At 49.9% G+C, this 15,628-nt stretch overlaps 1 protein-coding gene across 3 annotated transcripts in view; it reads left to right on the top strand.

Moving 5' to 3' along the window:
• Positions 1-334: 334 nt before the first annotated feature.
• LOC135816054 (phosphatidylinositol 3-kinase regulatory subunit beta-like) overlaps positions 335-15,628 on the top strand; it is a 51,253-nt gene continuing 35,959 nt past the window's right edge. Inside the window, exons 1-7 of one of the 3 annotated variants that reach the window (XM_065329419.1) lie at positions 335-621; positions 737-935; positions 3,632-3,775; positions 4,616-4,787; positions 5,097-5,192; positions 6,357-6,534; positions 12,583-12,746. In XM_065329419.1, the coding sequence (XP_065185491.1) occupies positions 926-935; positions 3,632-3,775; positions 4,616-4,787; positions 5,097-5,192; positions 6,357-6,534; positions 12,583-12,746 (764 nt within the window). In that variant the 5' untranslated portion in view covers positions 335-621; positions 737-925. Of the gene's footprint in view, positions 936-3,631; positions 3,776-4,615; positions 4,788-5,096; positions 5,193-6,356; positions 6,535-12,582; positions 12,747-15,628 lie in introns of all 3 variants that reach the window. The other 2 variants (XM_065329418.1, XM_065329417.1) reach the window with 2 other exon arrangements.

Here is a 15,628-nt window from a genome sequence, read left to right as displayed (position 1 = left end):
ATAAGGCTACATTAGTACTGTACTGTCTGTAGCCTTATTGAAAGAAGTCATGCGTAAAGGTATCATCCCCCGTACCGTGTAGATCTACTCCGGATCTCGCCATTTTTGCTGGTGTGGGCAAGCAGTTTTGCGGTTTCTTCTCGAAGTGAGCTGCTAGCTAGCTGTGCGGTACACGAACTGTGCTACACCAAAACGAAAAGTCTCCAAGTACAGCGGGTGCAGCTGGCCTTGCTGCGCCCGGACACTGAGCAAGTGGATCTGGGAGCTCCGGAGAAGAACATTCAACATTTCGCAATGCAACAACTTGAACAAGGGTAAAGGGCGTGCAGTTGGCTTCAATCGCCACATGGCATCAAGTGAGTGCGTTGTTGACGTTGTGCGTGCGAGGGTCCACCATTACTTCGCCCAGTCACAGCTCCTCCGACTCGTGAAATGCTACGTGTTCGACTGGGTCAAAGTGCGCATTGGTCATTACTACTGCCAGTACTGTACAAGTCATGCAAGTAAGTTAGTTCTCCTCTGCAAGTTACCTCGATGATTTCAACAACAACTGCCTCACGCCCGCGTTCAGTCATCGTTTCAAGAGTTACGGAAACTTTCCCTGACGGAGCGAAGAAGCAAGTGAGTAGAACTTCCACTCGATGATCTACAGACTACAGTCCGTCTTCTCCTCGCCTCAGATCACATCGCAGATGGCGTGTGTTTCTGTTTGTGTGTATGTTTCATCAAGCACCAGGAAGGAAGGGTTTTGTGAAGGTACGCGACGTGTCGAAAAACTCCCGGCGGAACGCTTCGGGCATTTGTGCTAAAAAGTATTCTATCATTGCCCGACTTTCTGGGATATAGCCGCTGGCTTGCATTCGCAGCCAGGACTGTCAGGAGCGGTATTAGTACTATTACAGCTTAGTACACCTTCTACCCTACAATGGACAACAGTAAGTACAAGCCAGTGTTTTCTTGCTTTGTGTTTTGGAAGCGGTCATTGCTTTAGGCTTTCCATCTGGCGCTCGGCTATCCTGTCTGCGCAGCTCCCGTCAGTTCATCATAATCCCCCTCCGATATGGCCTGATCGCCAGGAGCGCGCGCAGCGACCAGAAACCGAGTGAACGGCTGGGTGGTTGTGATTGATCGTCTGCGCATGGATTCTTTGTTGTACGGGTCTAGGCCGGCATGCCATGTGTCAACAAGCCGGTGCGACGGGAAAGAGGAGTTCCTCTGTTTGCGCTGCGCTGGCACAGGATTGCACCCATTCTAGCTCCGATGCGGCAGCGAAACCGAATGTTCCTGTCGTTTCGTCTGTTTGTGCGTTCTCTTGCCTTTATCCGTGACTTTCGGAGTTTCCGTTGCCTCCTTGTAGTGCCCCCCCCCCCCCACACACAGCCCACTTTTCCTTTCTTTCCAAGTAACGTCATTACTCATTAGTTGGTGATCAGTAACTGTTCATTTGTCCGCCTACGCGCTCAGTATCGACTGCAAGTACCGTATACCGACCTTAGCCCTTTCCGAAAGATGCCAAAGTTTTTCGCAACCATGCCAAAACAAGTGAAAGTTGCAGAAATCGCATGCATATTTTCAGAAAAAGCTCAGAAGTCGCTAATATCGCAACTAAAAATGAGCGAGTTCTTGTGCATAATGATGCCAAACACCTCTGAAAATGGAGCGGAAATAGACGACACTGTGGCACAGCACAACTGCCTGAGACAGGAAAATGGACAGACTTGGAATGAGTCATTGCCCTTTTGTTGAACCTTGGCACACACGACATAGCGGTATGCTCAGGGCTGCCACATACATGCACATGTACAGTTAGATCGGGCGCAGACTGAGACACTTTGCCAAAGAACCCTTAGGCTGGAAAATGGGCAAATTCAGGCTAGATTTGCAGATTTTTAAACGAACGCATGCACCGTTTTCTACAATCATGTTTTCCACGTGCCGGGTGTGATCGCATCATTTGGTGCTCTCCATGATCGTGGAATAAGAACAAAACGACTAACATCGTTCAACATGTTAGGACAATGCTAGGCCGCGGTGCCTTGAGCGGCTGCGCTCTTCGGCGCCCGATCTTACTGTACTTCTCGAAGTACACTTGCCCTGATGATTTGATGCAATGTAATTGTTTTGGCGCTTCTTGTTGAAGCGGAGCACCACGGACACTTCATTGGTCTCCTCCAAGGCACTTCTCTGCACACAGTTGGGTAAAAGTTGCGAAGTGGTTTGTGAAAATGAAAAAAGTTGCGAAAGTTACAATTTCTTCCGAAACAAAAAGTTGCGAAAAAAGTGGCGCGCATCTTTGGGAAAGGGCTACTGTACTAGCATAACCATCTCCATTTCCATGTGCTAGCTACTGTGTATGCTTGCAGGTACTTGAGTGGCAGACTTGGAGCTTCATCTCTCCCCCCCCCCCCCCCCATCCCTGTTTGGCAGTCTCGGGGCTTCATCCCCACCACCATCCCCACTAGCACAGCATGTTGCTGTGCGTTGGTGTTCAGTGAAAGAGTAATTAATCAATGAACCGAATCAGCAGACCTGTGCAAACAGGAAACCCCTGTGTGGAGATTGCACGAGGACTACAGTCTACAACAAAGTTTATCTGGAAGAAGGGAACGGAAAATGGGAACCTGAGCTGGACATTCCAGGTGATCTTTGCACTACAAGTAGATCAGAATAATGTTTTGCCAGACTAGTACCGAAGCTCATGCATCTCCCTTTCCTTCTTCGGGATGAACTAGCCTCATACCTCATCGCAGCAATCTCTGAACAGTGCTGTCCAAGAAAAGGTTTGGGCCAGTGAGATGAGCGAAACAATGGCTTTCACAACCAGAAAGAGCAGGCCTGGCGGAGCCAGTCCGGTTGGTCAGGTTATTACCGGACCAACATTTGGGGCACCAACACGTGTTTCCTACTGTGGTGGGCATGTGTACCCGCGACCTCATACACAAAGTATGAACGGCCATCATGTGGTACTACCGGACCAAACCCAAAAAAAATCTGGTGGTCCTGAAGAGTGTCAAAGAAATAGTGACTATTAAACGTCCTGAAAGGTGCATCAAGCCCTAGAACACCAACAAAGCATAGATGGGTCGCCAAGATATGGAAACTTCCAAGCACAAAGACCATGAAAGCGTTGGCTCGCCCGCCCTGTAGGAAAGCCATCAGCATTGAAGACAGCCCTTGAACGTCTCGACTTGGCATACCTTTATAACTCTGCATTGATTGGCTACTAGCGTGCACATCCCTTCTTTGCATATGGCCAACTTGACATTTCCTTCCTATCTTCCTGACTTTGTCACTGCAAAACCATAGCCACTTCTTCATCATTTTCTCTGTCTCCCATGGTTTTAATCCTCGGTCCTCCCCTCTCTGTCAACTTCATGTAAGGTGTATTTTCCTGTTCAAGTTGAAGCGACATTAAAATATGTATATGTCATGTACTTCAAAGTACAACAGCATCAGCAACAACAACAACGACGACGACGGCGACGACAACAACAACAAGAATAACAACAAGAACAACAACAGCCACAAAGCAGCACACACGGCACAATATACAGTGGTATACGAGAAGTGCTACTTCCCCTCTAGCACACATTATTCTTCTGCTCTTCTTATTCATTTGTAATCCTTGTAGACGCTGTACCTCCACCGCTTCCTCCCCGCGGATCTACGCGAACATCTGGTCCCAAACCTGAGGCCCCGACGACTTCACAACCTCCTGATGTTTCCAGAACTACCAAACCTCCTGCAACGTGCGGAAATCCTGATCCAGCACCAAGTAAGAAGAGTGCCTCTCCACGTTCTATGATGTCATGCCACTCTCTATGATGTCATGCCACTCTCTATGATGTCATGCCACTTTCTATGATGCCATGCCACTCTCGATGATGCCATGCCACTCTCTATGATGCCATGCTCTAACTGTTGCCAAAGGCAAAGTGTAGAGCTGCTGTGCATGTCAGTATTCCATGGTGTGTGTGTGTCTGTGAGAGTATGTGTGTGTGCGTGCACGTGCGTCCGTCCGTGCATGTGCATGGTGTCAGTAGGGAGGGTGGAAGAGCAGGAGCGACCATGCAGGGCAGCCATGACTCCTCCACACACTTTATCTCATATACAATGCAATCCAGGCTGGCGCAAACATATTGAGCCATCGGGCATGCAACGGACATACAATATATTTAACAGCTGAAGTTGTAAGAAAATGACTCTCACACATGTACCATCACTCTGCACATACCGCAAGTCTACACATTTTAAGCTGCGTTAAAAGTTTAGCCTCCGAGGGCTTAACTGTATACACTGTCACACTGAACCTTGAAAAGCAACATTTCAGCCGCAACTAAGTCTTAGCCTCACTGTCCAGGCCAGTTATAGCCGAACACAATATGCGCCGAATATTTGTCAACTTACATTAGCTTCTATGTGAGCACTGCAGGTTTCTCCAAAAACTCTATTCCCAAATGCTTTTCCCTGAAATGTCCACTGGAGGCCTCCCAAATCCTCTCTATGAAATGTGCGTGCTGTCCCACTTCAAATGCCTCCCAACACCTCTGCTATGCATCGCTCAATATCTATGGCACATGGGTTTGCGCGCTACTGTGTGTCTTGTTGCTATTAGATGGAACGTTGCCATGCAATGGAGAAAAACATTTACCGAACGGTGAACAGCAACGTGATCATCGTCACCTAGCGCAGGGCGTGCGTTCAATGTCCAGTCCTGCAGTGACCACACCGGGATCTGGTGCCACCTCTCTGCACGCCTTTGGCTGGTACTGGGGACCTGCAGAAAAGTGAGTGGCTGGTGTTTCTATTCGATCTCCTGCTTTCGCTGGGTACGTTCTGTGAAAGGAGCAATCCATTGCAACCATCAATAACATAATCCGTGCAATCCCTTTGCGTGTTCCGTGCGACACAGGTGTGACTTGTAAGGCATGAGGGTAATAACCTGCTTCATATGTCATTGATGCAGCGCGAGCAGGGTTGCTGGCCTGTGTCATACATTTGTAGCAAGAACGTTCAAACTACTATGCCTCCGTAGAAAGTCCCTTTTCAAGTAACTACCATGCCTTTTGGTGTGTTCTGATCTGATGCAATTGTAGAGAGGTTGTGAAGGAGGCGATGGCTGGCATGCCTGATGGTGCGTTCATGGTCCGTGATGCGTCTCAGACGCCCGGTGAATACACGTTGACGGTCAAGTAAGCTTATCGCTGCAGCAGTCATTGCTACCATTTGTGCTGCTGCTACTGCTACTGCTGCTGCTGCTGTTGGTGGTGGTGGTGGTATTACTGCTGGTGGCGTTACTGGTGTTGTGAGAGGACTCCCAACTCTTTCAGCTGCATGTGCCTTTTTCAGCTCATCCAACAATTATGTGCAGCTGGATTGTATTGGCCTTGCATGCCTGCCTGTGGTAACACCTGTCTTGACCAGACTCTGCTCCGCCGCTGAGGGTAATCATCCTTACCTGCCCTGACAGGTGTTCATTCACTGACGAGAAATCATTCAAATTTCAATGAATGTCCGTGAATGGAAAAACAGTCGTTAATAGCAGGTGGTCGCTAAAACGAGAGGTCGCTTACACCAGGTTTTACCGTATGTGTGCATGAGTATGTGATGGAAGAGGTTAGGCGGGGCGGAAGGGGTGCGTGCACGTGGCACGAAATGAGTGCAGTAATGATTCCCATAGTTGCTAACGCCACGGTGTGCCAATCCTGCGTTCTATTGCAGGGGCGTGCTCGGCCCCCCTACTAGGGGGGTGCACGGGAGCCGAGGGGAGCCCCCCCCCCCCCCCCCGGCAATTTTCTGCAATTTGTTTGCAACCTTTCTTGAATTTTAGAGCATATTTGCATACATTACAATTGCACCCATTTTGGTCAGGGGATGCCCCACGCCTGAAAATACAGAAAAAGAGAGCCCACTACAGTACTCGTAGTACAGTACTCATGGTACTAGATATTGACAATAGGTGGAGTTCGAAATTGGCAGCGTGGAAGCTTTGCGCTTCAATGACGGCGGTCGATTTGACATTATGAAAAGAGCAGCTCAGTCATAGTCAGATACCCATACTTCAGGAAAGAAATCAAAGAATCCAGACCTAAAAGCAAGAAATCGAAACCGGGAAAGAATCCGACTGTCGCAAGGTAATGTTTATGCTGTGCACAGTGTAGATCTACGTGCAAAATTATTGTTCGCGCTGCACGTGTACGTGTAGAAGGCCGTTTGCATGTGTACGTGTCACATCCGAGGTGCAGTATTATTTTTTTTAAACCCAGATTGAAAATTTGTGGGGGGTGCACGTGCCCCCCGTGCCCCTCGCCGAGCACGCGCCTGTATTGTGTTCCGTTGTGTTCGCGTTCCTACAGGAAGGATGGTTTAAACAAACTGGTCAGGATTTATCACGAGAAGGGCATGTATGGCTTCAGCAAGCCCTGTACGTACGATTCCGTGGCAGCACTCATCTTGTTTTACACGGCTCACTCAATGAGCGAGTACAACCATTCAATGGATGTGAGGCTGGAAAAGCCAGTCTTCAAACCATCGGTGAGATATATTGTGCAACTAGCAACATATGGGCATCAGCACGAACACACATGCATGCGCGCAAAGACACAAGAGTTTTTTTCTTATAATAATGCGTGTGAGGTTTTTTGGGCATGGCTACTTAATGAGATCTTGCATGCCTTCCTACCAGTAAGACCCAATAAAGCAAATCCTGGAAAATGTTTAAAAAGCACCCAAGGCGGCAGATGTTCTATTTGTACACATGGAAACAGATATTTTCCCTGGAAATACCACCCTGGGGCCTAATACATACAACCCTAATGGAGTGGGCTACAATGCTTGACAACTTAGCGTTTATTCAAGACAAAGAGGAAGAGAAAATGATTACGCATGCGTATGTGTCAGGGCTAGTGATGGTGACTGACAACATGGCAGCGAGGTCTCTGCAAATGCTTCCAGTTGGGAAATTTCTCGAAATTTGTTTGAAATGAGGTGTTTGTAATGGCGTCAAATTAAAGACTATACCCAGTACATTGTATATTGGCAATTAACGCACTCTCCACATACAGGCATGCACCCGGCTCAGAACACATTGTTTTCTGGTTGGCATATCAGGGATATTGGGCGGAGCAGCTGGCGTGCATGAGAAAGACAGGTCGGCCTGCTCTGCGCAGGAGCTGTGACCCGGTGCACACATAGTGTGTGTGAGAGAGAGACAGACAGGTCGGCCTGCTCTGCGCAGGAGCTGTGACCTGGAGCACACAGAGTGTGAACGAGAGACGGCCGGCCTGCCGTGGGCAGGAGCTGCGACCGGTAGTGATTGAAATGAGCCAGCTGCGGAGATAGACTGCCCTCACCCGATATAAGTATATTGACAAGAGTTGTACTGACACTGTTATTGAGGAAATTATGGTGACAGTGACGGAGAGATAGTGATCCCCAGGAGAATGGGGTTGGGAGGGAAGGGGAAATTGACACTGACGGACAAACCAGTGAACAGTCAAGTCGTCAGAAAGCAAAAGTGACAAAGGCGTCTCTCTTTTCTCCTTCTCTCTCTCTAAAGCAAGATTTGGAATGCATGCGTGGGAGAGTGGCGCGCGCTGCGCATGCGCATGTATAGCAATGACATCATAATCAGATGCATGATCATCAGACTAAGTATGAGTGGTAGATGTTCCACGTTCGTTAACAGGGCTTAGCGCACACGCTAAACCACCATTAACGCACTCTCCACATACAGGCATGCACCCGGCTCAGAACACATTGTTTTCTGGTTGGCATATCAGGGATATTGGGCGGAGCAGCTGGCGTGCATGAGAAAGACAGGTTGGCCTGCTCTGCGCAGGAGCTGTGACCCGGTGCACACATAGTGTGTGTGAGAGAGAGACAGACAGGTCGGCCTGCTCTGCGCAGGAGCTGTGACCTGGAGCACACAGAGTGTGAACGAGAGACGGTCGGCCTGCCATGGGCAGGAGCTGCGACCGGTAGTGATTGAAATGAGCCAGCTGCGGAGATAGACTGCCCGTTCCCAATATCCCCAATATGGCATGAGAGTAATAATGAAATACGACTGGTGTATTGTGCTGTACTGACAGCAGCAATGTAAAGCTAAAGCTAAGCAGTTCAGGCATGATGTGGTCACTAACCCGCAGCTACCATTGATGACTTTGAACTGCAGCTAATTGACATGACACTCGCAGGGTGTCAGCTGTAGCAGCCCGGATGTAGCGGTGGACCGCATCACTGCGCCATCTACCCATGATACGGATGATGTGTTCGGGGACACCTGCCATGGCCGCTGATGTTGCGGCGCCAATCCGGAAAGAGTGACTGGCATATGCACTCGGGTCCGTGACCCCACAGAGTGGCAGCAGGTTGCGCAGTTCAGAGGACACTGCATTTCTTGTAAGCGGCTGGCCATTAGCATAAGTGAACAGATGGTCGTCGCCGGGGCGAAACGCCAGGTAGTTTGCCATGGCCTGCACTGGGCAGATCAGTGCGTCCGTGCTGGCTCCAACCAATACTGTGTGGCCCGTGCTGTCGGGGTCCGTCTTAGATGAGCGCACGTTTACCGATAACGACCGCTGGTCAGTACTGATCGTCACATCACATCGCCTCAGGCCAGCAGTCAGTTCTCCACAACGGAAGAACCCATGAAACGCCAAGGAAAAAGCTGCCCTTAGCATGGCCTTGTCGTGAGGGTGCCGCATGCGTGGAACGGCAACATGCCGGCAGATCTCCCTGAGAAGTGGAGTGGTTATCGGCAGACGATGACGCTGTGTCGATGACGACCTGTCGATGCCCCGCAGGACCCTAGCGAGGAGAGTTGTTGGGCCCGACGGGTAAGCAAAGCCAAGTTCCACATGAAGGTTGCGGATTGCCGACATGTAGACACGGACAGATCGAGGCTGAAGAGTCCTGAACAACTCGGCAGCAAAATAGCACAAAGTAAAGTCGTCGCCCGGCAATGGGTTGCAGGCATGCACTTGGCAGAACTGGAAGTAGCGGGTCTCGGCGGTAGAATACGTCCGGCGGGAGGATGGTGCTATTGCCAGTGCTGCTAGCTGTAGCACGGAGTCTGTCAACGGAGAGTTGGCAAGACTGGCTGATCTGGCTCGGCTGCTGCTTCCGGGGCCTGGTGCCTGAATACCTGCAGCAAATTGCGAGACAATGCATCGGCGACAGTGTTAGTGACACCAGGAATGTGGACAGCTGACACCAAGAAGTCATGCTCAATACACAGCAGATACAATGCCCGGATAAGTGTCATGACTGGCGGTGAACGGCAGGTACCGGAGCGTATACAGTCCACCACGGCCTTGTTGTCACACTGAAACTGAATGCGTCGCCTGCTCCACTCCGAACCCCAGGTCGCGCAGGCAACTATGATAGCATACATTTCTTTGAACTCAATGTTCTCGTTCTCGTTCTGGGCTGTCCACTCTCCTCTCAGCCACCGGCCGTTGTAGAAGGCACCATAACCGTGAGTGCCGCTGGCATCAGTCTGTAGTTGCATGTCGGGGGCTGGCGTCCACTCATCCACCAGGAAGAATGACTTCCCATTCCATATGGTCAGGGCGTCTGCCCACCACAACAGGTCTGCCATTGCCGATGCCGAAATGCGTAGCCATTGGTGCAATGGTGTTGATCGAGTTGCTCTGTCCAGGTCGTACAGGCGTCTCAGGAATGTGCGACCAGCTGGTACAGCTCTGGACGCGAACGAGAGTTTGCCCAATACGGAGGCGAGGACGCGTTTCTGAACCCGGCCGGATTGGACGAGGGCCGACACCGTGGTAGATAGCTTAGTCAGCTTTGAGGGTGGAAGGCGGATCTCCAGAGCCATTGTGTCCAGCTCTAAGCCCAGGAAGGTGAGAACCGTAGAGGGGCCGTCAACCTTCTCAGGTGCAACTGGGACCTGTAAATATGCAAACAGGTCGAGCAGTAGTGACTTCTGGTGCTGGGCAAGAGGAAGACTGGGAGGCGATACATTCAGGAAGTCAGCCAGATAATGAATGAGATGGGGAAGGCGGCATGTGTCCTCCAGAACCCAATGAAGGGCAGATGCAAACTTGTCAAATATGTACGGAGCTGACCGAAGGCCGAACGGGAGGACTTTTTCGAAATAGTAACGACCATCCCAAGAGATACCCAACAAGTGCCAGTCAGAGGGGGCAACAGGGCATAATCGGAAGGCGTTTCGAATGTCCACTTTGGTCAGGTAGCAACCACGGCCGAACTTCATGATATAGGAGATAGCCGAATCGACAGTGTCATACTCCAAGCTGAATGACTCCCGGGAAATACCATCATTGACACTGCGGCCAGTGGGGGAGGATAGGTCATGGATGAGGCGAAATTTGCCATTGGATTTTGGGATCAGGCCCAAACCCGAGGTTTGAAACAGCTGATATGGCGGCTCAGCAAACGGACCAGCTGTTTCCCCAGCATCGCAACAAGACTGTAGGTACAGGGTGACAAATTGTTTATTGCAGAGACTAGACGGATGATTGACAGATTGAATGCATGATACCAGAGGAGTGGTGTGACCAATCGAGAAGCCGTTAAACATGCCAGCACATACATAATCACGAAACAGGGCATCAGGGTGAGCAGCTAGCAGTGCAGTTAGCCGAGGCACGTTGACTGGAGTGACGACGTCACTGGGAAGACTGAGAGGCTGCTCGGGTGCAAGTCTTCTTTGGGTGTTTGCCGCGGCATGACAGACAGACATGGGCCCGTATGCAGGACGGGTATGTGCAGGCGCCGTTGTTGTAATTCCGGCAGATCTGGCGGCCATCGTGACGAGGAGCTGGGCTGGTGGCTGACTGGCTCCCGCCTGCGTGCTGCGCAAGAGGGAGCCCTCCACGAAAGGGGCAATGCGGGGCTGGAGATGGGTGCACGAGAGAACAACGCGAGCAGATAGGGCGCCCGCGGCTCGTGAAGCAGGACTGCCAGAGGTTAGGGTCCAGTTGCCGCCAGGAATACAGGTGCGGCATGGCAGCAAGACCAGCACGGAAACGACGGTCATAGGTCAGCCACGCGTCGGTCAGATAATTGTTGTTGGCCTCGATGATGTTGGCTTGGTACGCCAGCAAATCTGGAGCTTGGTCCGGCGACGCATCGACCAGGACTCTGGTGAACAAGGTGAAGGCCTCTAACCACGTCGCCAAGTCATGGACTCGGCGCTTGGAGGGCTGGGGAGTGGACGAGCTCTGCACCAGCTCAACGGACCTGCCGTTCACCAACGACAACTGCAGGACATCACTACTGCCGGACATGGCTTCAGGCAACAAGTCCCCAAATTCGACAAACTCACCTCGTGTGATACGTTCCCGTAGCCGTGGAGGGATGACGGGGAGTCCTGGAGAGCCGGCTGCGCAAGCCAAGTGCATCGGGGAAGGCTGCCCCAGCGGGAGAGGAGCTGATGCTGGTGCTGGTGCTGGTGCGGCAATGGGCGAGGTGGTAGGGGCGACGACGTTGGATTCCAAGCGCTCCACGCGCTCCAGGAGGGGCTGGATAACACCAGTCAGGTCGCTCAGGGTGAGAGGAGCTGGTTGTGACGGCGCAGGAGAAGTCACCTGGTCCGCATTGGCTGAAATGTGCCCATGAGCATGGATCACACGGGACCTCGCTCTCCGATGGTCTTGAGAATTCGCAGAATTCACAGCCCGCTGCGGATACGGGTATAGAGCTGGGGGACCGTCAGCGTCAGTGCCAGCAGCGCTTGCACCCCGTGAGGTGCTCCGTGTTCTTGGCATGTCCGTTGAAAAATGTAGGAAATTGACACTGACGGACAAACCAGTGAACAGTCAAGTCGTCAGAAAGCAAAAGTGACAAAAGAGTCTCTCTTTTCTCCTTCTCTCTCTCTAAAGCAAGATTTGGAATGCATGCGTGGGAGAGTGGCGCACGCTGCGCATGCGCATGTATAGCAATGACATCATAATCAGATGCATGATCATCAGACTAAGTATGAGTGGTAGATGTTCCACGTTCGTTAACAGGGCTTAGCGCACACGCTAAACCACCATTTTAACAATTGTCAAAATGGCCCCATGTGCTACGGTCACATCGCTAGCAACTATGTCAAAAGCGATTTATGTTCAGAGCAGATCGATCATGATAAGGAGTTGTGGTCGTTTTCAGCTTCCAATGACAGTGGAGTGCAAATTTCCAAGCTCCACTTGCGCTGTTGCCATGGCCTTTCATCATGGAGCTCCGCAATATGCCGTGGAGGATCACCTCTAAAATTGCTGGAACTCATTATCAATCCTGCTTAGAAAAAAGCTTAGAGTCTAGTTGTAGGCAGATGTCGTAAGACAGCGGGCCGAGCGTCATGTCTGTGTATAATGGTCGTACCTACCGGTAGAACCATCATACGCTTAGGGCCCAGGTCTATGCAAGCTGTATGTATTATGAAGAACGTGGTTGTGTATTAAGAACTCAGATGGTGAGCCAAGGAAAACATTGTAACATGTAACACGTCTGACTGTTCAAAATCTGGTTTAGTTGTTGGACTCGATCGCATAACTTGTGCCCACATTTTTCCAGGTTACAAACTATGGTTGTATTTGATATTATCTTCTGCAGGATACACCAGTACGAACAATGCCTCGCAGTGGCCGAGCGCAAGCCAAAAAGTCTTTATCACTGGATGACCAAGTTTCACCCAGACCAGGCTCAGGGCCTACGTTCAAAAGAGCTGGCACCCCAGAAGTCGTAATGGCTGATTGGTATTGGGGTTCCATTACAAAGTAGGTTCTGCCGTCGTTGTTTGGCATCTTGCAGATACGTGTACATGTATGCACATGTATTATTTATTCCCGTAGCTATGCAGAAGACGTTACTTCAGTAACGTCTGGCGCTAGCCAGGGTCCACACAGCTTTAATTTGGTATTTGTGTGTTTGTTTGTTTGTTTGTTTGTGTCACGCCTGGCGCTATCCCGTATCTGTCCCGTATCTGTCCCGTATCTGTGACTACAAAGGCTCTACAGGATTGTACATAACAGCTGTCCACAATATTTGCGGGCTCCTGTATCTGTCCCGTACCGTACCAATATTCGTCGTATTATGCATACGACTCCCTGATGTAGAGGGGGATTTGGAAAGAAATAGGGAGACGAGGAGGAAATTAAATTAGAATAGACGCCGATTAGGTGATAGGATGCGTCAGCATAAACATACTTTGGAAGAGAGATCCCGTCGTCTCCAAAATAAGCGTGAACGAGCGATTCAGTGCCGGTCACAGGAAATGTCGGAAGAGAGATTCCGTCGACTCCAGAACGCCCGTGATCGGTAGAGTCCGGCGGTACCAGGCAACGTCAGGACAGATATCCCGTTGAGTCCAGAACGCCCGTGATCGGCAGAGTCTAAGCCGGTCCCAGGAAACGTCAGGACAGACATCCCGTCGAGTCCAGAACGCCCGTGCGCCGGTCCCAGTAAACGTCAGGACAGACATCCCGTCGACGCGCAGAAAAACTAAATCTGCAGCCTCTTTTGCCGTCGAACAGGATACGTATTTATATAGGAGACTGTAAAGTTATGTAATGTCCAAATTTCGACGTGAGCAGCAGGTCACTCGCGTTGATTTTTTCGACGTGCGAGCCAAATAACGCGAGCTGAACTTTCGCGTCGCAGACATCCCGTCGACGCGCAGAAAAACTAAATCTGCAGCCTCTTTTGCCGTCGGACAGGATACGTATTTTAGGAGACTGTAAAGTTATGTAATGTGCTCCACAGGCAACCATGCATTCGGCGTCGTCATTGGCTCAACAGGTCAATGATTATGTACATGTATTACTAAAAAAAGGCCAGAAAATCCGATTCCTGTATTAAAATCAACTAATGTTCGCTGGCGATTTAATTTCGCTGACTTCGCCGCTTGGTACCAACCGGCCAAAGTAAATCGCAGGCAAACATTTGTCATATAGGCAAATGATGCATGATTGAGCAATGGATGCATGTGAGAGCAAAAATACCGATCGATTTCAAATTTGACGTGAAACTGCGCGTCACGTCGGAAATAACGTGCATCTTCAACTCTCTAATCGAGAGGTTTCTATTTCTCATCGGCCAAAATTTGTTGATTTACAATTATAAGGAGATAAAAATTAAAAAAGGAGCAAAACAAAAGTAGATGATTATTAGAGAAATAACAATCCGCAATAAATTCTGCAAATACTTTTGCCTAACTACAAACTTTGTGCTTTGGAATTATCATGTTATGATTCTTTTTAATATTTCCTTCTCTCATAATATTATATTCGTTCTTAGCAGGAACCGGAGGTTTTTCCTCTGGTGAGAAGGCAGAATTGCCTGTGCTCTAAACGAATTCAAATAAAAGAAACAAACAAACAAACTCATTATTCAAACCGATTGAAACGTTTTTGCAATACAGTGATGTGGCCAATCAACGGAAAAAGACAATTCCATCAGTTCTTATAACATGTACGATGAGCTAGGCAAAAAAGCATAAAAGCATAGCGTAGGGCCCTGAGCTTCCAAGCTCTCTCGTTTATTTATTTCTGCACCTCGTAGCATGTCAAAACAGCCAATTGATTTGAGGAAAGGGTGAGACCAACCGCTCAGGTGTGGAAATGAACTCATTGATGTCTACATTTGTCCCTAGTCACTGCGTGGACCACTTTACATGCAATTGTTGAGTTCCAACAGGAGGACGTCATACTCTCCAAGCACAACAATGGACAACGGGAACTGGTAGATGGAACATTTATTACAGGAGACGAAGATACAGAGACCAAGACGAACGAAACGACTACATTGTGTAAGAGAGAAAGAAGAGGTAGAGATCAAGTGTGAACAGCAAGATAAAGGGCCTGGGTAGCTATGGCAATTATAGGTGCGCAAGTAGCTACCCAGGCCAACGGAACAAAAGGAGACAAAAAGGTGAGTACGAGAATGCATGCAGGCCAGCTTGGATAAGGTTGTAGAACGTACGGGAGGAGGTACCTAACACAATGAACTGCGCCGACACCCACGGTCAACTGGGTACTCACTAACAGTTACTCGGAGTGAGGGTTACACGACACCCACGGTCAACTGGGTACTCACTAACAGTTACTCGGAGTGAGGGTTACATGGATTCAGCTAACGAGGTGTGTGAGACTTACCACCTCACCCTCGCCACTATAGCTATACACACTGCATCTGCCGCTTTGGTATACCAGGCATGGTGGTGGCCTGACACAAGCCAAACTTCCTTTAAAGCTGGTTGTGGTCTTCAACACAATTGTATAGCCGGTGGTAACGTGTGAACGTGTGAACTTTACTTTACTTACTAGACGCTCAGCTCTGCTATGCCCTGTCCTGCCCTGTTCTGCCCTGCCCTGCCCTGCCCTGCCCTCCCCTGCCTTGCCCTGCTCTGCCCTGCTCAACACAATGCTATGCTATGCCTTGTATGACTAGCACATTGAACCATACGGTAGTCCAGTATAGAAGGGTTGACGGACCGGGTCAATTCCCAGCCAGGACAACATTTTGACTGGCCATGGTCACGTATTTCAAAATCCGGTTGATAAGCAATGAAGATCAGCCTAGCATGCCCTATTTTGCCTCTAACCTAGTAAATATTTCTGGGGATAGTCCTCCTCACCCTGCAACCCTCAGCACCCTCCTT

The sequence above is a fragment of the Sycon ciliatum genome, chromosome 4 (genome assembly GCF_964019385.1).
Source record: "Sycon ciliatum chromosome 4, ocSycCili1.1, whole genome shotgun sequence".
Classification (NCBI taxonomy): domain Eukaryota; kingdom Metazoa; phylum Porifera; class Calcarea; order Leucosolenida; family Sycettidae; genus Sycon; species Sycon ciliatum.
The sequence above is the reverse complement of the archived record's forward strand: the minus strand, read 5'-3'. Positions and strand labels throughout refer to the sequence as shown.